The 23,431-nt window shown below is 64.6% G+C and overlaps 3 protein-coding genes across 13 annotated transcripts; 2 read left to right on the forward strand and 1 right to left on the reverse strand.

Moving 5' to 3' along the window:
- Window positions 1-543: 543 nt before the first annotated feature.
- On the reverse strand, window positions 544-2,680 carry BLOC1S3 (biogenesis of lysosomal organelles complex 1 subunit 3). Of its 2 annotated transcripts, none has more exons than XM_045441964.1 (2): window positions 2,281-2,680; window positions 544-1,793 (listed from the first exon to the last, which is right to left on the reverse strand). In XM_045441964.1, exon 2 carries the CDS (start codon window positions 1,782-1,784, stop codon window positions 1,188-1,190), a length of 597 nt encoding a protein of 198 aa, XP_045297920.1. In that variant the 5' UTR covers window positions 1,785-1,793; window positions 2,281-2,680; the 3' UTR covers window positions 544-1,187. The 2 variants fall into 2 exon arrangements, with proteins under 2 accessions (XP_045297920.1, XP_045297921.1); XM_045441965.1 differs by lacking the exon at window positions 2,281-2,680 and adding an exon at window positions 2,117-2,271.
- A 23-nt stretch (window positions 2,681-2,703) lies between these two features.
- TRAPPC6A (trafficking protein particle complex subunit 6A) lies at window positions 2,704-13,356 on the forward strand. Of its 5 annotated transcripts, none has more exons than XM_045441962.1 (6): window positions 2,784-2,939; window positions 10,802-10,869; window positions 11,049-11,185; window positions 11,841-11,924; window positions 12,130-12,223; window positions 13,041-13,356. In XM_045441962.1, exons 1-6 carry the CDS (start codon window positions 2,856-2,858, stop codon window positions 13,042-13,044), a joined length of 471 nt encoding a protein of 156 aa, XP_045297918.1. In that variant the 5' UTR covers window positions 2,784-2,855; the 3' UTR covers window positions 13,045-13,356. The 5 variants fall into 5 exon arrangements, with proteins under 5 accessions (XP_045297915.1, XP_045297917.1, XP_045297918.1 ...); XM_045441960.1 differs by having other exon boundaries at window positions 2,793-2,939; window positions 11,068-11,185; XM_045441963.1 differs by lacking the exon at window positions 2,784-2,939 and adding an exon at window positions 7,396-7,702 and having other exon boundaries at window positions 11,068-11,185.
- Window positions 12,237-23,431, forward strand: NKPD1 (NTPase KAP family P-loop domain containing 1). 6 transcript variants are annotated; one of them, XM_045441955.1, is made up of 5 exons: window positions 12,237-13,040; window positions 16,389-16,501; window positions 17,277-17,678; window positions 19,876-20,007; window positions 21,361-23,431. In XM_045441955.1, the coding sequence occupies exons 2-5, from the start codon at window positions 16,402-16,404 to the stop codon at window positions 23,229-23,231; spliced, it is 2,505 nt and encodes an 834-aa protein (XP_045297911.1). In that variant the 5' UTR covers window positions 12,237-13,040; window positions 16,389-16,401; the 3' UTR covers window positions 23,232-23,431. The 6 variants fall into 6 exon arrangements, with proteins under 6 accessions (XP_045297911.1, XP_045297910.1, XP_045297909.1 ...); XM_045441954.1 differs by lacking the exon at window positions 12,237-13,040 and adding an exon at window positions 14,826-15,603; XM_045441953.1 differs by lacking the exon at window positions 12,237-13,040 and adding an exon at window positions 15,614-15,829.

A 23,431-nucleotide genomic window follows, 5' to 3' on the forward strand; every position in this document is an offset into this window, starting at 1 on the left:
TTCCGGGGGGCACAGCTGCAGGTTGGGATTAAAAAGTAGGGGAGGGGGATACGTGTGAAGGGGACAGAGGGACCAGAGCTGGGCACACAAGAGAGAGCAGAGAGTCTGCGAGCCCCAGACCCGGAGCCGAGCCAGAAATCCAAATCCCTGGGGCCTCCAGGGACCAACACAGTAAGCAAACACCCAGTGTGCGCTCTTCGTGTACAGATTGGTGTCACGAGGCACCCAAAGTTCCCCAAGCAAGCCTGTATTGGGCGCTAAGTGCCTGAAGGGCGCCACTGTGAGCCTGGAGAGTCAGGAGGAGACCCATGTTGCAGCTAGAGCTTGGACACAAAAGGCCACCTTGGCTTGGAGAGTAAGGAGCCCATACCAACTTGGTCTGGAGGATCTGGGGAGATGCCCTCTTAGGCCTGGAACACTGGAAGGACTCCCTTGGGGCAAGGGGGGCCTCATTTTGGGCCATGGGGTGGGGGGGCTATGGAGCTCAAGATCAGGTAGGCAGTATAAATAAAATGGGAAAAGCAAAAGCAGCTCTTCTGAAAAAGTAAAAAAGAAAAAGCAACAGCAGCGAATCCTAAGGGTACAGCTGGATTCAGGAAACAAGATGGGGCGCAGAGGGTGGAACCAAGCCCAAGGACTGGAAGCAAGGAGACAGCAGAGGACGAACTAGGACGTGGAACCAGGGCCGAGCCTGAGGAGCAGAAAAAGGACACAGCCTGTGGGGACAAAATTCCAGAAGTGGTGCTAGGACCAGAGGCAGAGACAAGGGAGTGAAGGAAGATGCCATGGAACCTGCACCAGATTCTGGGGCTCCTATGCGAAGAAGCAAGACCAGGCCCTGTGGGCAGAAACCAAACTCGAGAAAGGCAGAGCGCAAGAAAAGGTGAAGCAAGGTGAGACCCCGGGACGGAGAAAGATCAAGGAGCGACTGGTTACCCAAGGGCTGGAGCCAAGCCTCAGCGACGGGCTCGGAACCAGGGAGCAGCGACGGGGACAGGACGGGGTGGGGAGGAACCTAGGCTAGAGGTGGGGCGGGGCTGCACAATATTACCCGCCCCCTCTACACACACAGAACGTTATCCTGGGGGCAAAACAGCAAGATGGGAAGGGAACTACACAGGATACAGAGCCAGGTCCCGGAGGCCTCAAGGACCACCCCCAGGGCGCAGAGTCAGGCGGGGTTACGGCTAAGCTCGCGGTCCCTGATCTTGCTCAGGCTCAGTCCCCGGCACGCCGCGGATGTCGGGCAGCAGGCGGCAGCCGGCCACGATGTCCAGGCGCTCGGCCAGCGTGCAGAGGTCTCCCCGCGCCAGGCGCACGCTGTGGGCGGCCGCCAACCCTGCCGCCTGGGCGGCCGCAAGTCTACTGGCCAGGGCGGCCACATCGCGGCCGGCGCGGCGGTACACGCCGCTCACCGCGGCCGCCACGTCGTGGTCCAGCCGCGCCTGGCTCTCGGCCAGCCGGAGCTGCAGCAGCGTGCGCGCGGGGGCTGGCGCCGGCGTCTCCTCGGTCCCCCAGGTCTCCCCGGCCCTTTCCCGCTGCACCACGAGCGGAGGCAGGTCCCCCGGCGCGGCCTTCGGCTCCGAGTCCGAGTCGGTCTCCGCGGCCTCCCCGGCCACCCGCAGCCCCGTAGGGCGGCCGCGCGTCGGGCCCGAGGGGCCCAGGTACAGCTCCTCCTCCTCCGACGAGGACGCTGAGAGCTCCGAATCCGTCTCGGCCGCCTCCCCCGGCACCACCGTCTCGGGCCTCCGCGGCGGCCTCCGCCGACGACCCTGGGACGCCATGGGGCCGAACTAGGGAGAAGAGGGGCGAAGGGACGGCATGAGAGGCACCTGGCGGTGGTTTAAGAGTGCAGGTTCTGGATTCCCACCCCTTTCACTGACTAGCTTAGCGATTTTTGGCGATCTGCTTCCCCTGCCTGGGCCTCAGTTTCCTCTTCTGTAAACGGGCTCGTCATCCCTGCTGCCAGAGATAATGAGAGCTACTGGACCCCACCATCTTTGTGTCCTGACAGGGAAACCGAGGACCAGATGGATGAAGGCTCGGAGGCCCGAGCTTCCAGAGTCGTAAACCTAGCTCTTTCCGATTTTGCCTCCTAGAGGCCACACCCTCCAACCTGTCCTCCAAGCCGGTGTGAGATCCGGAAGCACAAGAGCTGCCGAGCGGCTCAGGGACCAGCGCCAGGGTCACAAAAAGAAGGACAACCCAGGGGGACTTTGAAGGGGGTGGGTAGCGTACACTAGTGGGGGCGCGGGGAAGCGCCGACACCGAAGGCCATACCTGATTACCGAAGCTCGGAGCCTGGAAGATCCGCTACGCAGCCCAAGTGCCCCGCCTTCACCGAGGGAGCCCCAACCAATAGGGAAGCGGATAGAGCGGGCATGGCGGCCAAACACGTGGGCCACTCGCCTACCAACCAGGAAGCAAACCCTCAAAACCAGCGGCAGGCGGGTACAAAGCCACGTGAGGAGAGGTACGACCAATAGGAAGTCGGCTGGGCTGGCGCTTCCGGGTTGTGCTGCGCGGCGAGTGGACAAATAAAAATTTTTTCAAACGAGGTTTGCCGCCTGCAACGAGTGATTCGGCCAATGGCGATGCCCGAAAACCCGGAAACCGACAGGAGACGAAGAGAAGGGCGGAGATGCTGTCACGTGCGACCAATGAGAATAGGCCCTCCCTCTAAGTGCCCCGGGTTCACGCGCGCACCATGTGAGCCCGGAAGGCGGGGTTTAGGCCGCAGCACCGAGGGAGGTGGGAGTAGGCGGGCTCGCGCCTAGGTGCCGGAGGCGGGGCTCATCCAGCTGGGCCAATGAACGCACGAAGCGCTGGACGGTCGTTGGGCGCGAGGCCGGCGCATGGCGGACGCGGCGCTGTTCGAGTTTCTGCACATGGAGATGGTGGCGGAGCTGTGGGCGCACCACTCCGACCCTGGCCCTGGGGTGAGCGCCGGGTCCCGGGGGAAGGAGGCGCGGGCCGCGACGGCAAGGCCGGGTCTACGTCCAGGGGAGCACGGAGGGCGGTTCAACGTCCGGGGTGCAACCCCGGCCCCGCCCCTGCCTCGCTGGGCGCTGGCTCCCTCGTCTGTAAAGTGGGGACTTTTGAAGGGCCGGCCTCGCGGTTACTGCCAAAAGTGAGCGACGAAGCTCCGGGCAAAGCTTAGCTCAAAGCCTAGCACAGAGTCAGGACTTGCTGCCTGGGTTGAATCCCGTCCGCTCCCCTAACTAGGAATCAGTCCCTGTGTGCCTCAGTTTCCTCCTTAGTTAAATGGGCATTATAACAGTACCTCAGTCTCAGAGACCTTTACTCGTCCAACAGACACTTATTAGGCACCTACTGTATTCCAGACACGGTCTCCCTCTCCTTGCGAAAGTTAACATTTTAGTACGGGAGTCAAACAAAAATATGCCACTGGCTAGTGAGAAGTGCGATAAAGAAAATTTCCGTAGGAAAAAAGAAAAGAAAAGAAAAGAAAACTTCCGTAGAGTCCTGAAAAGAATAGGGATGGAGTGATTGATGGCGGAGGAAGGCCCTTCTGAGGAACAGAGTGTAGGAAGCAAGCCCTGTGGTTGGGGGGCGGGGGAGCATTCCAGAAGGAACAACAGGGGCAAAGCCCTGAGGTAGGAGCGTGCTTGGCATCTTGGCAGTTGGTTCCTAGAAAGAACAAATGAACTCAAACTTTAAAGCCTTTCGTGCGATGTCTGGCACCTAATCAGCCCCCAGAACGTGGGAGCTCCTGTTCTAAAAATCTCTTCCCAAGAAGAAAGGGTGAGGGAGAGATTAGGTGCTTGATAAATGAATGCTGTGATTGCTTCTTTTCATTATTATTGTTAGTATATGATGTTGGTCTATACGCAAGGCGCTTTTTCTGGCTTAGGTTTTCTAGTTTAGGAGCCTCAGGGAAAGTGTTGCTTACAGTGGCAACATAGTTTCTTTTGGGTTCGCCTTCCCCGGGCTTCACCTAAAACTTAACAAGTGTCAGGCCCTGGGGGAGGCTCTGGGAATTACTGAACTGTACAAAAACTCTTGGCCCTGCTGGAGCTTATGTTGGGGGGGGGGTGGGTGTGGGGGGTACGCAGGTAAATAAGGTACATGGATAAAGTACAGTACGTTAAGGACATGCTGTGAGACAGAGAGCACGGGAGAGGGATTGCGCATCGGCCTGTGTGTTGGAGAGAGGGGTTTGCAGCATCGCCCGTCCATCCTGGCTTTGAAGGCCGGACCCCAGGTGTCCCGGACATCAGCCTTTCCTCCCTCACCGCCAGCCCTCAACCAGGCCCTGCCCGTTCTCCTCCCTGAATATGGTGTCCCACCTCTCCCCACCTCTGCCCTAGGCCGGCCTCCTCCCTCCTCTCTCCGCTCATTGCACCTGTCACATCTTCACTGCGTTCACACCCATTAATCTTTCACACCTTGGCTCAAATGCCCCTTCCTCAGGGAAGCGTTCCCTGAGCCCCGGCTCAAGCCAGGTGTCCTCGTTGTGATCTTGCAGCCCCCTCCCCTTTGCCCGTGGCCGCCCCGTCCCGCTCAAGTGTGGGTCTGAACCAGGGGATCGGTAAGATCCTTTGATTCACGTCCGCACCCCCTCCCCCCACCAGACTGTGTGCCGTGAAGGCGAGGCCCGGGTCTGTGTTGATCACACGGTGGGGGCCTGTGCGCACAGTAGGTCTTGGGCGTGGCTCTGCGGAAGCAGACGCCGCCCCTGTGCCGTGGAGGGCTGGGCTGGGCATCGGGCTCCGTAATCGTGGTAGCACCTGCCGCAAACGAGACGTGCCCTCATGGGCTTCACGCTCCTGGTTTCATTTGATCCTCCTGTCAACCCACAGAGGTCAGCACAATCCTCCCCACTTTGTAGGCTTTGTGGAGGAAGACACACAGGCTTTGATGGACGGACTGCTCGCTCTCAAGTGGCAGAGTGAGGAATGTGGAGCTACGCCTCCCGCCTCCGAAGCCTGTGCTGTAAACGCTGGCCCGCATTTCCCGGCGTGTCTTCCCTCACGCTCGCCAGGAGGATTTTTAATGGGTTTCTGTGGTCGAGCAGGTGTGGGAAATATTGGGGTTACTCAGGGGTGCTCACCACGGGCTTTCAAAGCACATCAACGTGCCAGAGACCCAGCTGCCCCAGGAAGGCCCATGCCGGGGTCCTGCCCCCCAGCTCCAGGGTGGTTCCTGGGTGCAGCCAGGGGTGAGGACTCTGACGGTTCCCCCACCTCCCCTCTGCCCGGGAGCCCCGCTTTCAGGGGGCAACGTCAAGAGAACTGCTGTTTTCTCAGCCCTTCCTCTTCCACTCCCGGCCCTTCCTCCCTCTTCCTCTTTCTGTTCCTTCTCTCTGGTCCAACACGTGTCCTGTCTGAACCAGATGCAGGCCTCCTGTCGGGTACTTCTGGTGTCCCCAGTACAGTATTTTGTCAGAGTTTGTCCCCAGAACAGCCTTGCGAAGCCGACCTTATCGTCCCATTTTACAGAGGAGGGACTGAGGCGCCAGAGGGGTATTTCCCCAGGGTGCACAGCAGCGATAATCAGAGGGGAAATCAGGACTCAGGCTTCTGGCTCCAGAACTTGTCTGTGGCTTCAGGTCTGTCCCTTCCAGCAGGCGCCAAATTCCTTGAGCACAGGGATGGTGGCTCGTTCATCTGTCCCCGCAGCACACACGCCCAGGAGCTCTGGGGCTCCCCACATCCTGCCTGGTATGGTGGTTACCTGGGACTGTTGAATGGGTTTTTCTGGATGGTTACAGGTGGGATGGAAGACTAGCCAGAGGAGCCAGGAGGTCAAAGGGCCTTTGTTATCAAAGCAGGAAAAACTTGGGGAGGAAGAGGTCCCTGTGGTTTCTCCACCCCAGCAGCTTTGAAGATAAGGGGGGCCTGGGGCAAAGGAGTTAATGCCTCTGCACACCAAGGAGCCTCAGTCACCTACCTCTGTGAGCCCTGGCGGCAGCCCAGGAGCGATCCTGCTGGGCCAGACCTGCCTCCACCAAGGCCCAGTGAGTGCCCACGCCAGCCTGGGCACCTGGGATGGGTGTACCAGCTCCCAGATGGGCCCCTGCCCTCAGCAGGAGCCTGGGTTCCTGGCAGAGCGGCCCACTGGGGGCAGAGCCCTGGAGGGGGCGCAGTGCACTTGAGGCCAGGGAGCCCGTGGTGGGAGCTAGGGCTCTGTCCTGAGAGTGGTGGGAGCCACAGAAGGTTTAAGCTGAGGTGTGGGGCGTTCGGATTTACTTTTTAGACGGGCCTCCTCAGCCATGTGAATGAACCTGAATGGACCTGCAGCCAACTGGGCCCAGAGCAGAGGCAGGCGCTCAGCCTGGGGTGGGAGGAGCTAGGGGGAGAAGGTGGGATCTGGGGGTGTTTGGGGCTGCCCGGGTGGATGCGGGGGCGTGTCGGCTCATTCTTACTCCCCCGGCTCCCTCCGGACGCTTCTGGGCCTTCTGGGGCCATTCACCTGGGGAAAGCGAGAACTTTCCCTGTCCCTGCACCCTTCTGGAGGTGGGAGCCGGGGCTGCTCCGTCCCAGGTCCCCCCTCCAGGGCCGGCACAGAGGGCCGTGGGCCCGGTGGTGGTGAGCCTCGCAGATCACTGAGGGGCACAGCAGGAGAGACTGGAGGGAGCCCGGCACAGGGCCCCCCCCAACTCCCTCCCTTCAGCCCAGGGTGTTCTCTGGGAGTCAAGTGCTCAGCATGTGGGGGGGTTGTGGGGTGGCCCGGTTTGCTCGCTTTCCCACCATCCTCCTTGGAGCTCCGTGGCCCTCGTCAGTCTGGACACTTGGACCTTCCTCCAGCCGAGCACGTTCTTCTCTGTTGTCTCTGATTCTTCTTCCACGTTGTTCCACCGTGTCTTCTTGGCTCTCGGATGAACGTTGGACGTGCTGGGTCCCGTCCACGTGTCTTACAACTTTTCTCTCGTTTTTCTCTACCTCGTGTGCTTTCCTTGACGATCCGGGAGGCTTTATCCACCTTACTCGATGGTCTGTTTTTCAGCTCCCTCGTTAACAGATGCTTATTTTAGCTGCCCCACTTTCCCTTTCCAAGAGCTTCCCCTCTGTCTGTTGCCCCTTCCTCCCGGCTCCCCCGTGCTGTTGGGGGGAGCGCCTTCTCGAAGGGGTTCCCCCCTGCCCCTGCATTATGTCATTTCCTGTCAGTGGGTTGTTGTGCAAATAGCCCAGAAATGCCCTGGCTCTGGGCTGGGCCAGGTGGCTGCGAGTCCCCGCCTTGCCTTTCTCAAGAATGACAAATCCCTAGGGGCGTCTGGGTGGCTCATGGTCTCACGGTTCGTGGCTTTGGGCCTCGTGTCGGGCTCTGTGCTGCAAAAGCAAAGCTCGCTTTGGCTCCTGTGTCCCCCCCCCCCCCCTCTCTCGGCCCCTTCCCTGCTCTCTCTCAAAGATAAATGTTAAAAAAAAAAAAAAAGGAATGATAAACCCCTAATCCCTGACGAGCTCTTGGGAGGACCGAGGGAGGCAGGTATGATAGGCGAGGCTTCTGTCTCTTCCTCCTCCGCCCTCTCTTCTCTGCCACCTGCTCATCCTCGGCCCTGCCCTCCCACCGCCCGTCTCCCCTCCCTTTTCTGTTGTTCCTGGACCCACCACCCAGCCTTTCCAGTTCAGCAGATGCGTAATCGGCCCCTAGCGAGGGCCGACTACGTGGTGCCAGCAGTAACGACGGCTGGGGCTGGGTCTGAGCCGTAGGAGACTGCCGGCCACATCGCTGTCGTGAGGTAGGGCCTGCCATCAGCCCCATCTCCCGCACGGGGAAACTGAGGCCTGGAACCATTAGATACCTTGCCCAAGGTCACTAAGCAGGACTTGAACCCAGGCAGTCTGAAGTTCACCGAGGGGGAAGGCTGAACATATGCAGACCTTTCCAGATCCTCACCCCTGCCACCCCCCCCCCCCCCCCGCCTCCCTGGCCTGGCTCAGGACCCTGCTGACTCTCTGGCTGTCCCCCCTCGGGACTGCTGTCCTGGCTGTGACCTGGGCTTGGGTGCCACCCCACTGCCTTCCCTGCTTAACTCCTCTTCCTTCAGACTTGGCCCCTGTGCAGCCCTCAAGGGGCGCATCTCTTCTCCCTGGGGCATCGAGGCTGTAACCGCGCCATTAGTTCCTGCGTGTTTCGTCCCAGGGACGGTGGCGTCCTCTCCCGCCGTGCCGGCCCCAGCCTGGTCCGAGGACCCTCCCCGCTCCCACCCCTCGCCACTGTCCCCCGCCCTCGTGGCCTGGGCTGCACCCCCCATCCCTTTACCCGCCTCCTTGCCTTTGTGCACACCCTCCCCTTCCCGGCCCCCTCCTCTGAGAAGCACCCTGGGGCCCCTCCCCGGCTCCCCTGCATCTGGGGTGCCCACCGCCTGGGCCCCCGTCGTCGCACCAGGCACAGTGGCCAGCTCCTCGAGGCCACCAGGAAATGTTTATGGGGTGAATGGGGAAGTGTGTCCCCCCCCCCCCATGCTAGGAAGTCCTCAGGGACACATGTGCTCGTCAGAATGGAGCCTGGCCCGCCTCTTTAAGGCGCTCACCTCTGGAAGGGGGTGGACAGGGAGCACAGCCCCTTCCTGGGGTTTTCCTCCCGCCAGGGGCTGGTCACCCAGGTTGACAGACTCACCCAGGTTGAGTGACAAGGACAGTAACATTCACTAAGCCCAACTGGGACCACTCTTAGCCTGCATTTACTAACTCCTGTAATCCTCCCAAGGACGCTGGGAGGTAGCACTGTTGACACGGTCCTCTGTTTGCCCGTGAGGAAACTGAGGCCCAGGGTAGTTAGCCCCCACCCAGCCCCCAGCTGGCAGGTAGGCATCGGGCTGATCTGGCCATGGACCCTGCACTCAGCCACTGGTCACACGTCCCCTCCCTGTCTCACACACCTGAGCTCATCTGCGCAGGCGCCTGCTTTAGCGGTCAGACCCCTCCCCGCTCGCCCACCTGCTGTGCCCGAGGAAACCAGAGGAGCCCCCATGGCAGGAGCGGAGGGCGTCGGCCACCAGGGAGCTGTGTCATCACCGGGGTCGTTTCCTGCAGGAGGAGCGTGGAATGGCGGGCGAGGGCCTAGGGGTCAGGGGCCTGGCAGAGAAGAGGGGTGCCTTGCCCAGAACCGCAGGCAACCTCTGCTCAGGGCGGGGGGGTGGGGGTGAGCGCAGCCCTTGCCACCTCACTGAGGCCGGGACAGCTGTGGGTGTCGTCCTGGCCACCCCCCCCACCTGGCCGTCTGGGCTTGGGAGCCGGACCCGCTCAGGTTTGAAAGATGGCCCCATGGCTGAGGGGCCTGTTACCTAACCCTCGAAGCCCTGCTTTCCAGGCGTGAAATACAGCCTACCTTATGGGGTGGTGAAAATTCAACAGGAGGTTCGCACAAAGCCCCCGGCACACAGCACGTGCGCTAACCCCGATGGCTCACCTTGTTCGGCCTCTGTTTCCCAAGGGCCTGCCACATGCCAAGGCCAGTGTTGGCTGCTGAAGGTCAGCCCGGGTCCCCACACCACAGACTGGTCAGCGCTGGGATCGAGGACCTAACCTGCCGGGAGGGCAGGACAGGAGGCCTCTGGGAATTGGGGGAGGTGACAGTGAATGGGCGGAGTGGCCCCTCTGCTGGACTAAGGGAAGCTGTCAGGGCACAGGGCAGAGGGTGATGGAGGGACAGCAGGGTCCCAGAAGGCTGTTGAAACCTGCTGAGGCCAGGACATTGTCCCAGAGCCGGATCTCAGCAGGGAAATCCTATCCACCATGGGAAAGGCTCCAGTGATGGCCCATCAGGCCCAGAAAGGAGGCTGGAAGTCGCTCCCGGGGGAGGGTGGTGGCCGGAGGAAGGGAGGGGCTCAGGCCTGGTGACTGCCGCTTCCCTCCCAGGGCTCGTGCCTGGGCTCCGCACCCCCCTCTTGACCCTGCTCCGCCAGATTTTCTCCAGGGAGCACCGCACCTCACTCTATGCTGTCCTGGTATTTCTGATGCCCCCCACCTGCGCCTCTGCCCCTCCCGCCGAGGGACACTGGCCTGAGCTCTGGAGTGCCACGTGGCCACCACTGCCTTCCCTGAGCACCCAAGGGAATCTCTCCCATCCCTGAGCCCTTGCGTGTCTCTCCCAGGGGTCTCAGCTGATTTTTTTTTTTTTTTTTTTTTTAGATTTTAGAGACAGTGTGAGTGGGGTAGAGGGGCAGATAGAGGGAGAAAGAGAGAAAGAAAGAGAATCTTAAGCAGGTTCCAGGCTCAGCATAGAGCCTGATTCGGGGCTTGATCCCACGACCTGAGATCATGACCTGAGCTGAAACCAAGAGTCAGACGCTCAGCCGGCTGAGCCACCCAGGCACCCCCTTGGCTGACGTTTTAAGGCGTGATGAACAGAGTTGATGTTTACAGCTTCCTGCTGGCCAGGCCACGAGGGTGGGCCCCACGGCCCGGGGCTCCCTTGCTGTGGCTGCAGGCGTGCTGCCACGAGAGCCCCCGGGCAAGTCACCGTGAGCCCCCCCCCCCCCCCCCCCCCGGAGTGATCAGAGCACTACCTGCCCACGGGGTATTGCAAGGCACACACCGGAAATGCTCGCGATAAGCGATGGGTGTTCTCAGGACAGAGCTGACAGACGACGAGCAGGCGGAAGCCAAGCCTGAGGAAGACCCCCCATTTTTCCTGCAGCAACAGGGAGCTGGTCTTCAGAGCCGATGGCGTCTGTGGAGGCATCGCGTGGCAGGGGCACAGCCCTCCCTCCTGGCTCTCCTTACCCTTGAGCTCGCAGAGATGGGCACGTTGGTCTTACGGTCCCCTCTGTGGCTGCTGCCCCAGGACACTCCCTCTTGGGGCTCCCCTGAGCCTCTCTTCCCTGGCCTTTTAGGGACAGAAGATGAGCCTGTCTGTCCTGGAGGGCATGGGCTTCCGTGTGGGCCAGGCCCTGGGCGAGAGGTGAGAGCCAGCACTTCCTGTCCTTCCCCTGCTGGCCAGAGGCAGGCAGGACCCGAGGTCAAGTCCCTTCCTGGGCACACCTGGACGGGGAGGGTCGTGTTGCTCCATATAGGAACCCAGCCTGGCGTCCCCCCCTCTTCCTAACCCTGGGCTCCCCATCCCGGCCCACCCGGCCCCAGTGTCTGCCGCTGCCCCCAGGCTGCCCCAGGAGACGCTGGCCTTCAGGGAGGAGCTGGACGTCCTCAAGTTCCTATGCAAAGACCTGTGGGTGGCCGTGTTCCAAAAGCAGATGGACAGCCTCCGCACGAATCACCAGGTGTGTTCCTCGGGCCCGGGGCCCGGCTTCCTGGCTCAGGGCGGAGGCTGAAACCTAAGAGGAGGCTGGAGAGGGCCCCCCCTCACCCCGGAGGCCCGGCCTCCCCTCTCTGGGCCTCTGCCCAGTCCTCCGAGGGAAGCCAGGAGGCCACTATGGGGCGTCCTGGCTATCGCCAGAGTTTCCACAGGCCTCCCAAGATGGGGCCTCGCAGTGGGCAGCAGGCGCTCGTGGTTGGTAGCACCTCGCCCCGGCGAGTTGCCGCTTGTCTCGAGCTGGCCCGACCTCCTATTAGGCGCCCACGCTGTGCCGGGCCCTGGCCTCCGCTTCGAGGGCCGGGTCCGCAGCATCTCACCACAGCCCTGGGAGGAAGGACCATCCCGGAAGTCCTGCAGCTAGAGGGGCAGGACCCACATGCCCCATGGGCATCCGGATACCTGGCCCAGGCTGGGCAGCTCCCGGGCCCTTCTGCATAGCTCCAAAGGATGGGGCCCGTGAACCTCCAAAGGATGGACCCCCAAAACAGGGGTTTTGAGGGAGGGGTCCCTCCAGACCTCAGCCCAACGGAGCAGGGGGCGCCGGGTCCTGGCTTATCCCTCCCCTGCTACAAAGGCACAGGTGCCTCCCCAGCCCCCACTGGGCTCCTCTCTGCCCCCAGGGGACCTACGTGCTACAGGACAACAGCTTCCCCCTCCTCATCCGGATGGCCTCTGGCCCGCAGTATCTGGAGGAAGCACCCAAGGTAGGGAGGGTGCCTGGACTCCACAACCCCCCATTTACACACGCCTGCCCCAAAGCAGGCCTGTCCTCAAGCCGAGCGACTGTCCCATGGCCCGGGACCCAGGGAAGGAGGTGACCCCCACTGTGGAGCCCAATGCCCCGTATGGCCCCGGTCCTGGGTATTGGCCTCCCCTCTTCCCTGGGTGACTTGTGTCCCCTGTCCCCAGTTCCTGGCCTTCACCTGCGGCCTCCTGCGAGGCACCCTCAGCACCCTGGGCATCAAGAGCCTGGTCACCGCCTCCGTGGCATCCCTGCCCACCTGTGAGTCGGGGGGGGGTGGTGGGGGAATCTTCCCAACCCTGAAGTGCGGTGGGGGCTCCAAGCCCTCCCGCCCCTGCCCCTGCTGAGGGTCGGGGAGGCGGGGCCAGGGCTGCCAAGCCCCACTTACAGATGGGGAATTTGAGGCCCAGAGAGCTTAAGTCACGTGCCCTGGCCACCCGGCTGGTGCAGCCCGTCCGTGCCCCCTGGCCACACCCCCCAGCCTGCTTCCCTGGGGTGCGCACCAGGCCAGAGCAGGGGACATCGGTGATGAGCTGGTCTGGTGGTTTTGAACGTTGTTCCGGTTGGACGTGATAGAAGTCAGCCTGGTTAATGCTCTGATGGGGTCCTCAAAGGGCAGCCGGGGCCTACGGGCCGCAGCCTGTCTGACGGGGTGTCCTGACCCCCCACGGCCCTCCCATCAGACAGGCTGAAGCTTCATCCTTACCTGGGGCCAGCCCACCCTCTGCTGCCCCACCCCCCCAGGTGTCCTTCCCTCTGTGGGTCCCCGAGGCCTCCTTGTGGAGGGGCCCCGAGGCCACGTGGGCAGGACCTGAGCTACACATGCCACAGAAGCCCGTGCCCGGCCCTCCTCATCAGCCTGCATGCTTGACCTTCGTGCCGCTAGTCACCCACACAGCTCTGGGACGCGGGCCAGGTGGGCGGGGAGCAGCACCCCCTCTGACCACCCGTCAGCCCAACCCAAGGCCACGCAGTCTGCTGGTGCTGGACAGGGATGAACATCTCTGAGCTGTTTGGGTGCTTTCTGGCTCGCCCCTGAGGTCCCAGCCTCCAGCTAACGCCAGCCCTTCTCTTCCAGGTAAGTTCCAGGTGGTGATTCAGAAAACCTGAGAAGCCCCGGGCCTGCACCCCAGCTGAGCCTCACCGCCACCCCGGCCCGGGGGGGCCTCGGACCACTGCCTTTGGGGGTGGCCAGAGGGCTGGTGTTGGGCACCCCAGACTCTATGGGTAATGAACAGGTGGGGGGCGGGGGTCCAGCCGCTTCAGGGAGTCCCGTGTGCTCAGGTGGGTGTCCTAGGGAGGTAAGGGCATCCCAGGTTGGGGCTGGTGTGAAGGGTTCCCTGCACGGGACTCCTCCTGCGTGGCAGGTGCCCAATAAAGGTTTTGCGTGTGGAGCTGGGTTTAAAGTGGAAGGTGGAGGGGGTCACTCTGAGTGCGGACGGGGAGGAGGCATCTGTGACTTTGTCACTCGTCCTGCGGAGGTGGGAAGCAGAGCACCCTGTGTGGCTCCCCCCCCCCCCCCCGCCCCTTGCAGGCCCCTTCCACCCCCAGCCCACAGCCTCCTGCCCTGCACACCTGGCAGGGGAGGGTGGCCCCGGGCGCTGGCCGCCCTGCCAGAGTCAACAAGTCTGGGGCTGTCCTCTGCCCAATGGGGCGCACAGAACGGACCTCTCCCCGGGGAGCGGGGCTGAGGCCACCCGGAGTGTGGGCGGGGGTGGGCCTGGGGCTACCTGCACCGAGGACGGACCAGAGGAGACGGGCCAGACGCCCTCGTTTCCCACCCCCCGCGCACACTCTTGAGGTGCCTGGCGGATGGGAGTCCTACCCAGAACAGCAGCCTGGCCGACCTGCCCCCGGGGCAGTGGTGCCCATCCCCCACCGCCTCCCCGCTTTACGTTCATAGCACCCAAGGGTATCACACACCGGGACTCTGCCCAGGCCCCGCTGCCTGCTGTGGGTAAGTACCCCCGCTTCAGAGCTGTAAACTGAGGCTGGGGTGAGACCCAAGTGGGAGGAGAAAGGGTCTTCTCGCTTAAAACAACCACCGGTGGCTGGGGGCTCCTCCACCTCTGGAGGATCCTGCGAAGACACTCCATCTCGCCCCTGCCCTGCCCCCCCCCCCCCGCCCCCCAGCCTAGAAGGCTAAGCTCTTTGTTCCCTGGCCTGCCTCTGGACTCCCCACATGCTGTTCCCTGCCTAGGCTGCCCCACCTCTGGCCCACTCCCCACTCTCCTCCCTCTTGGGCACCCGGGAGCCAGCCACTTGGCCTCTGAGCGGTTCCTCGCTGTGCCCCCAGCCCCCGGAGGACCCCTGGACGCTTCTTCTGGCCCCGTGCCATTTACTCCTGTTCAGCACACTTTTGCCCGGGTCCCTCTGGATCCCTCTGTGGGGCGCTGGCTCTGCCCAGTACAGAGCCTGGCAGATGCTTCCCGAATGAATTGGTTATTCAGGCTGGGCAAGGCGGGCAGGGGATTGGCCCTGTCCTGCCCTCAAGAAGCTCCTGGGCCCATCCTGGAGGTTCCCCCCCTGCAGACTCACCCCCAACTGAGACATACTCGCCTTCCCCCCCGCCCCGTCCCCGTTGGCTGGGCCTCTGGGGGCGGCAGTGGGCAGAGTCCCCAACTGGTGAAGGACAGGGAGGAAGCCTTCCCAGGAAAAGCGGCTTGAAGACCTGAGGAGGAGAGAGGACTGGCCCCCAGCAGACAAAGGACGCATGGCTCTGGTCGCCCAGGCGGAACCCCTAGAGGGGCAGCCTGCTGGACCACCTGGGTTCCCTTCTGTCTTGTCCTGAACCCCCTTGTCCCGGGCACCGTTCGGTGGTTGTCTCCCTCGCCCCCCCCAGATCACCCTGTCGAGACTCCTTGTCAGGCAGCCGCAGGGAGCCTCCCACCCACCCAGCGGACAGGAGGGGAGCCCCAGAGCCTGCAGCACAAACCACGGCTTTCAAAAGCCCTACCCTGCCTCCATGTGACCTGGGGCGAGGGACTTCATCTCTCTGGGCCTCCGTTTCCTCCTTTCCTCGTCTGTCATGGCCTCACGGCTGCCCCCGGGGAAGTGGTGAGGAAGAAGGGCTGACTGTAGGGAAAGCGCAGAAACCACGCGCGGCTCCCGGTAGGGCGCTACGTGCGGGCGGCATCCAGGGCGGCCTGGTAAGTGGGTCAGCCGGTGCCCACAGGTGCTCACTGCCGTCATTACCGAGTGCCAGGTTCTGTGCTCAGCACACTCCTCCTGACAACCCCGGGAGGTTGGCTGTCACTGGCCCACTCAGCAATGAGGAAGGTGAGGCTCAGAGAGGTGAAGTCACTTGCCCCAGACCACACAGCTGGGCCCTGGAGGAACTGGCATCTGAACCCGGGACTGTGGCCTTCTCTCAGTTCCCGACTCTCAACCCCTGGGCCGGCTTCCTTCCCCGGGCAGAGTCTGCTGATCCCCCGGGAGGACAGCCCCCAGTCCTCGAGAGCAGAGAGCACCGGGGCAGGGCGGGCACTCCAGGGGAAGGGGCGGGGGCAGGGCGGGCAAACCGGTCGGGCGGCTGGCACCCGGCTCGGGCCCTGTCTCCAGTGGGGCCCGTGCTGACGGGCGGTGAGGCTGGCACAGCAGCTCGGCGGGGCAGGGAGCTGGGGCCTGGAGGCTGCCGTCAGGTACGGGGGGCCCCAGGTGGGGGGCAGGCGAGCAGGGGCCACGCGCCGGGCCCCCAATCCTCACTGAGCCCGTCCTCACCCCGGTTTCCTCTGCCCCTCCGCTTCGCCGCCCCCCCCCCCAGCATCCCGCCCTCCCATTTTGCTTTCGGCTCTTTACAGTTTAAACCTGTGAGCCCCATCTCACCCCAAGTTTGCTGAGTCTCTTCCCGGGTTGGACCACCGTGATGTAATGTGCTCCCCCAGGATTCCCCTCCAGCCCTCATCCAGGCCCTAGATGTACCGGCCCTGGAATTTCAGTCACCCGGTGGCTCCCGGGGCTCCCAGCTCTCACCACGCCGGTTACATGTCCCTTCAAAGGGCGCCAGGCGCCACCTCCCACAGCGCACACCCCCAATACCTGGTGGTGCCCTGAGTTTACTCGGCACCCCCAGCTCCCGTGTTTCCCCGGCCCACAGCTGCCCGGCAGCCCCCGTGTCCTGGCCTCTTAGAAACCCCCGGGGCGCCCAAACACCCAATCACCAACCCTGGGAAATCTCACGCACCCCAAATCAGCCCCTAGCACCCGCATAACCATTCCCCGTTCTCTCACGTCTAGCTGTCCTTCCCCCGCCGCGACCACTCACTTTTACTCTGAAGAGCACCTCCACGCCCCCCTGGTGACCCAGGGCCCCAGTGTCAGGGACAGGATCTCTCACCTGTCCCAGGTCACGTCCCGGGGGTGGGCTCTTCCTGCCGACGCCCAAGGGTGCCGCGCGGGCACTAAGCCCTCTCCTTCCCCCGAGCAGGGCCCCCGCCGCCATGCACAAACACTACACCGTCCACTTCGCCAAGGGCGCCCTGCCCTCTCGGACCCCCGCCGAGCGCTACTTCTTGGACCCGGAGTTGGGGCACCATAAAGGTAGGGGTTCAGTCTGGGGGGACGTCCCGGCAGGGAGAGTGGTCTGTGAGCGGGGAGGCCGCCGAGTGGATGGCTGAACACAAGGAGAACCTGAGGGCCCAGGAGAGGGGCCGCCACTGCTCCCCACGGAGGCTTCTGTGTAAAGGGGCCGCGGGTGGGGGCCGTGGGCCCCGAGGAGCCCAAAAGCGGGAGTCCAGGATGGGGGTGTCAGAGGGGGAGGCCCAGCCGGCCTACCCCTCCCCCAAGCGTGGGAAGAATTCCCCCACCCCTGAGTGGGTACGAATGGGGGGCGGGGGCGGGGGCAGCGCAGTCTCGGGAGGCCCCGCCTCCCGGGGCAGCCCCCTTCCCACCAGCCTTGCCGGAGCCCGGGTGTGAGGCCGCCCCCTTCTTCCCAGTCCTGGCCACCTCCCACCGCTCCAGCCTCCTCGGGACCAACCAGGCCAGCTCCTGATGGATTCCCTTCTGCTCCCCGAGCCCTGGGGACCCATCCCCCAGGGGCCGAGGACTTTGGGGCAGCAGGGACTCCCAAGTCGTCGTCCCCGCTCCAGCCCCTCGCCCGGCTAGAGCCCAGGTCTCTGTACCTTTTCTTCCCACCCATGGGAGAGCACGGAGACCGGCCCCTCCCTTGCCCACACCCCCTCCTCATTTTCTCTGATTTCTCCGGGGCCTCAGAGGAAGGACCAGCCCCGGCCTCCACTTGAAGACTCGACCTGGTTCCAGTGCCCGCCAGGGCTCAGGGACCCAGGCCCAGTCACCCCCACTTCCTTCCTTCCAGGATGCTGTCACCAGTGGCGCCGTGACCCGGCGGCCCTTCCAGCCCACGGGCCCTGCCGGCTGCCCCCACAGGTGCGCTGGCAGCTGGCCTACAACAACCGGGGGGGTGTCAGCGGCTGCCCCCCCGGCCCCCGGCCCCCCAGCCCCCTGCGACAGCGGCTCTGCTCCGTTCCAGGGGTCCAGAACGGGCCACCTGCAACCGCTGCTGCCCCCACGCAACCGGCCAGCGCCCCCCAGCCGCCCCCCAGGCCCACCATGTCACCTGCCACCACAGCACCTGCCATGGCCAGCGGCGGCCCGGCCCCGCCCCCTGCAGCCGGCACCCTCCTGGAGCCCAGCAGGCCCAGTGATGCCCGCCCCCTGCCCGCCCCGGCAGCCTGCGGTTCCTTCACCTACAGCTCGGGTGCCTACCCAGTCCTCCTGCGGGCTCGTCCCTGCCGCCTCTCCCCCCTACCCCGCTGTCCAGGCCTCTTGCTCCTCAGCCTGCCCGCCTCCCCTCTCACGCTGGTCCCTGTCTCGGGGTGGGGGGGGGGGGGTTGCTCCTCCCTGCCCGAGCCTCTGCTTCACCCGTTGGGATCCAAAGCTGCCAGGCCAGGCCTGGCCTGTCCATGGGCCCTCCGTGCGGGCCAGCCAGGGGTCTGGGCCCTGGCCGTCTCCCTCTGCTGACAGCCTTGCTCTGTTTTCTCTCTTTCCGGCCCTCCCTCCCCCCAGCCCGGCAGGCCAGGGAGAACTTGGGGCAGGGGGTGACAAGCACCAGCTTGCTGGCCAGCTCTGGTGGGGGGCAGACAGTCAAACATGCAGCTAAAGCAAGAGGCAGGGACTGGCCTGGGGGCTGGAGAGAACAGCGTGGCCAGGGGAGGGATCCATCCATCCATCCATCCTGGGACTGGACGGCTGTCCTGGGTGCCCAGCTCTGTTCTGGGGGAGCGGGGTGGGGAGATGGCAGGGAGCAGGGCAGAGGCTGCCCCCCTCACACGGAGCTCACGATCTCTAGGCGGCGGAGGGGAGCTGGGTACAGGCTGTGAGAGGAATCAGAGAAGTTTAAGCGTGTCACCCCACAATAGGCACGCTGGGGGAGAATAGGGCTGGGAGAGGAGCAAAGGGAGCATCAGGGCTCGCAAATTGAATAGGGTCATCGGGCGAGGCCTCAGGAAGGCAGGATTTGAGCAAAGAAGGGGCAGTCCTCTCAAGTAAGTGGCAGAAGGATCAGCAAATGCAGACTCTGAGGTGGCCCGTTCCAGGGACAGTGTGTGGGGAGGGTCACACGGGGCCACAGCCTGGTGGCTGTGGGGAGGGGGAGGCGGGAGCCGCGAGCTGGCTTGGGATCTAACAGGAGGGTGCGCTGTGGGAGGTGAGCATGGGAAGCCGGAGTCCGAGCGGGCGAGGGGGATGACCGAGGGGGTGGCAGGGGAGATGGGGACACGTGGCTGGGTTCCGGGTCTGGTTTGAAAGTAGAGCAACAGCCAGGCAGGGGCTCGGGCTCCAGGTCAGGCACCACCTCGTCGCTGGCGGCTCTCGGCCGTGGTGCCCATGTCACACACAGAAGCAGAGGCTTGACGAGGTGAGGTCACCCCAGGCCTGGCGCTGACCTCGGGGAGGGGGCGGGGATCCTGCAGCCCATGGGCCCACCACAGGCCCACCGTGCACCCACCTGGAGGCTGGCCTGGCACAGCCCACAGCTGAACCCTGCCTTTCTGGTGCCCCAACCCCAGGCTGAGAAGTGGCACTCGGCGGGGGGATCTGGGGGGCAGGGTGCCCTCAGTCAAGTGGACGCCGTAATGCACAAGGACTTAAACCTGAACCTGCTCCCTAAATGGCCACCCCAGACCATGGCATTGACCAAGCGCCCCCCACCCCGCCCCGGCCCATCCTTGTAGCATCCACGCTGCCCGGTGTTTCTGCACCCCACCCTCCAGAAGGAGGGACTGAGCCTCGCTCAATGGCAACGCTCTACCTGGGTCATGCAGAGAAAGGTGGCAGGGCCAGGACCAAGAGGCGGGTCTGCCTGGGCTTGGGGGCAGGACGGGAGCTGGTGGGCATGGGGTCCTGGAGAGGGAGAGAGATCAGGGTAAGGGATGGACAGGAAGCTGAGAGGAGCGTGTGACTGTCAGGGCCCTTCCACACTGGGGCCAGGCTGGCAGAGCAGGCAGGAGCCGACACGCAAGATTCTGGAGCCTGCAGAGAGGTGTCTTAGGCATCTGAGAGCCTCAAGTCCCAAGAGAGGCCCATGGGGTTTTTCTGGGAGAATCACGGGCTGGTGGCTGGGCCTGGTGACCTAGGGCCAGGTCAGCCGAAATCCCATGGGCCTCTGTGCTGGGGATCGGTGGGGTGTCTCCTGGCCTTTCCCTGGCGGGTCTGGGGTCAGCTCCTCCTGCGGTGCCCGGAGGGACACATCTGACCCAGAGGAGGGGGTTGCCTACTGCCCCAGAAGTCTCCATCTGAGGGTCTGACCCGAGTCACCTCGGGGAAGTGGGGAGAGGGATGCCGATGCGGGCAGGAGCTGAGGGTGGGCTCTCTGGAGGGCAGATGGGTGGATGGTGGTGCCCGGCCAGCCTCATTGACTCAGTTTCCCCTCCCCCGCCCCCCACCCCGGCCTCCAGATATTCTGACAGAAGATGACGTCTACTGCAGCTGCCTGGCCAAGACCCTCTGCCACGTGCCTGTCCCTGTGACCGTGGGTTTCTATGCCCCCTTTGGCTGCCGTCTGCACATGATGCTGGACAAGATCACCGGTGAGGCTCTCTGTGTGTTGGGGGAGGGAGGCGGTGGTGGGGGGAAGGAGGAGGGGAAACGGAGCCTCTGATCCCTGCCCAGCCTCAGGCTTCCCCGGCCTGCCCCAGTCCAGAGGCCCGGAAGTCAGCATTAACCAGGTCCCTCCTGATGCCCGCAGCCTCTGCTCCCGGCTCCCTGCTCGTTCCCTCTCTGGCCTCCCGGCCAACAGTCTCATCCCCTCTTCTGCCAGATCTGCTCCAAGGAATCTTTTTAAAGATAAAGATCTAGCCCCATCCTCCCCCTGTTCAAAAGCCCTCCCTGGTTCCCTAACACTCTGGGGAGAAGACCCAGGGTCCTCACTGGCTCCCGCAAAGTCCCTCCTGTGCCCGCCCCCCCGTCCCCCGGACCCATCTCTTCTCAGCAGTGGCCCGGGCAGGGCCTGGTGTCCACAAGACCCCTAACAGATAGGTGTTAAGTGAGCACAGGGGCTGACACGTGGCCAGGATCCACAGCAGCTCGGACCTGGTTCAAGCTTTGCCCAGACCCCAGGCTGACAGTGGCCAGAGGGGCTGGAGGAGATTCACCTCCACGAGCCTGGCCCCGGTGAGCCGGCCTCTGCCCCTGTGTTGTCACACAGCGACAAACAGGGTCCTGGGAGGAGAAAACATTCAGCTAGAAGGAAAAAGGAAGCAGCATTCTGGAGCTCCTAGTCTGTACTAGGTGACTGACACAGGCCCGCTCATTCGTTCACCGACCTCAAGAGCAGACCGACCCTGCCCCTCAACCTCTCATGATCCATCCTTCAAACACTCCTTCCCCCAGCACTTCCTTGGCGCCCAGGGGACGCAGGACCCCCAAGACGACCAGAGCCCTGCCCTTCCTGGCCTCACAGTCTAGAGAGGGAGGCAGACCTGTCCCCAGAGAGGGATGACCCCCCCCCCCCCCGCCAGTAGTGGGTAGGGTTGGGGTGCCCAGGAGGCACCTGACCCAGCCTGGGGATCAGCGAGGGCTTCCTGGAGGAGGAGGTGGAGCACCGAGCCAGGAAAATCAGACCAAGGCTGTACTCTGCTGCCCTGCGCTTCGCTTCCGCGGCACCTCGCGCGCGTTCCTTCACTCCTTAGGGCCTTCCTTCCCGCTCCCGTCCTCTCTCTCCCTCGGGAGCTCCGCTTCTGCCCACCCACGACCTTGGGCCCCGCCCCCAGCCCTTTTCCCGGTCCGTGCCGGGGCGCAGGCCTCTCCTCCCGCACCCGCGTCAGCGTTTTCGTCCGGGGACTTGCGGGGGGGGGGGGAGGGGGGGGCTGGCTCCACCTCCCACTCCTGGGCCCCGCCCCTCACGCGGTCCCCCGCGCCCGCCCTCCCCTCGCTCCCCGCAGCGCTGATGCAGCAGGAGGCGGCGCAGCGCGAGGCCGAGGAGCTGCGGCGCGTGCGGTGGCAGCCGCGGGCGGTGCGCGGCTGGGGCTTCCCGCGGCTGCTGTGGTACCTGGTGTTCCTGCAGCCGGTCATCACCGAGGTGCACCTGCGGCGCAAGAACGTGAAGTTCCTCTTCATCCGCTTCAGCGCCTGGCAGTACGCGGGCACCGACAAGCTGTGGGCCGGCCTGGTGACCACGCTGTGCGAGGGCATCCGCCACCACTACGGCGCGCTGCCCTTCAGCGTGTACTCGGTGCTGGGCAACAAGCCGGCCACGACGCCGGGCTTCTGCCAGCGCGAGTGGCACTGCCGGCGCCGCGTGTGCCTGGCGCTGCTGGCGCTGCTGGCGGCGCTCGGCCTCGGCGTGGGCCTGCTCTACCTGTCGGTGGGCGCCCGCGCGCCGGGCCACGGCGCCGCCGGCGGCAGCCTGCTCCGGGTGTTCGGCGGCGCGGCCACCACGCTGTCGGGCTCGGGGCTGCTCATGGCCGTGTACTCGGTGGGCAAGCACCTGTTCGTGAGCCAGCGCAAGAAGATCGAGCGGCTGGTGTCTCGCGAGAAGTTCGGCAGCCAGCTGGGCTTCATGTGCGAGGTGAAGAAGGAGGTGGAGCTGCTCACCGACTTCCTGTGCTTCCTGGAGATCTACCAGCGGCGCCGGCTGCGCGTCGTGCTCGAGGTCACCGGGCTGGACACGTGCTACCCGGAGCGCGTGGTGGGCGTGCTCAACGCCATCAACACGCTGCTGTCCGACAGCCACGCGCCCTTCATCTTCATCCTGGTGGTGGACCCCAGCATCCTGGCCGCGTGCCTCGAGAGCGCCGGCTCCATGAAGGGCACGGCCGACAACGGCTACCTCTTCCTCAACCGCACGGTCACGCTGCCTTTCTCCGTGCCCATCATGGGCCGCCGCACCAAGCTGCAGTTCCTGCACGACGCCGTGCAGAGCCGCGACGACCTGCTCTACCGCGAGATGACGCGCAGGCTGCGGCCCGGCTGCCGCGGGGGAGGCGGCGAGGTCGCGCAGCTCCTGGCGGTGGAGACGCAGGCGGGCGCGCAGGGCGCGCAGAGCCGCATAGACGCGGAGGCGGCGCGCCGCATCCAGGAGGCGCTCTTCTGCCTGCACGACGAGCGCGACTGCCTGTACGAGTACGTGCCCGACAACGTGGTGTCCATGCGGCGTATCGTCAACACCGTGCCCATCACCGTGCGCCTGCTGCAGCAGCAGGACGGGGACTTCGCGGGCCCCACGCCGCGCCAGGCCGTGGCGTGGGTCGTGCTCGCCAACCAGTGGCCGTGCCGCCTCAGCTGGGCGCTGCAGTGCCTGGAGGACCGGCAGCAGGCGGGGGGCGCGCCCGAGGCCCGCGCGCGCCTCTGGGACGTGTTCTGCGACAACAGCCGCGAGCTGCACGCCATGACCAAGGCGTTGCAGAACGTGCTGGACTTAGACGGCGACCCCGAGCTTTTCGAGCGCTTCCTGGGCGCCGACTTCCCCTTCACCGTGGCCGAGGCGCAGAGCCTGCTGCGCTGCACCGTCAACCTGGACCACTCCATCCGCCGCCGCATGGGCCTCATCCGGGCGGTCAGCGCGCTCAAGCCGCCCAGCGCGCCCGGGTCCCCGGCCCACGCCGCGTCCCACGCCGCCAACGGAGCCGGCCACGCGCCCGGGGCGTTGGGGTCAGGGCAGGGCGCCGGGCACGCCCCCGGGCACGCCGGCGAGGCCCACCGCCCACGGGACCGGGCGCACGGGGGCAAACCACGGCCCGGGACGGGCCTCGAGTGGGTGCCCCGGGAGCCCCGGGAGGCAACGGCTCCTCCCGCCGCCCAGATCGGGGTGTGAGGGGTTCAGCCGGCCCGCGGCCGGTGTCTGGGATGAGGCCTCCGGTGGCCACCCCGCCCCCCACCCCCAGACGAAGCTGTGAGCCGGAGAGAGCTGTAGGCAGGCGCAGCGTTGTCAGAGCCGGCGCCTGAGAGCTGGCGCGGGAGGACCAGTGAAGCAGCAGCCCGGGTTCAAGTGCAATAAACGGAGATGTGAAAGCC

This window comes from Leopardus geoffroyi, chromosome E2 (assembly GCF_018350155.1).
Source record: "Leopardus geoffroyi isolate Oge1 chromosome E2, O.geoffroyi_Oge1_pat1.0, whole genome shotgun sequence".
Taxonomy (NCBI): Eukaryota; Metazoa; Chordata; class Mammalia; order Carnivora; family Felidae; genus Leopardus; species Leopardus geoffroyi.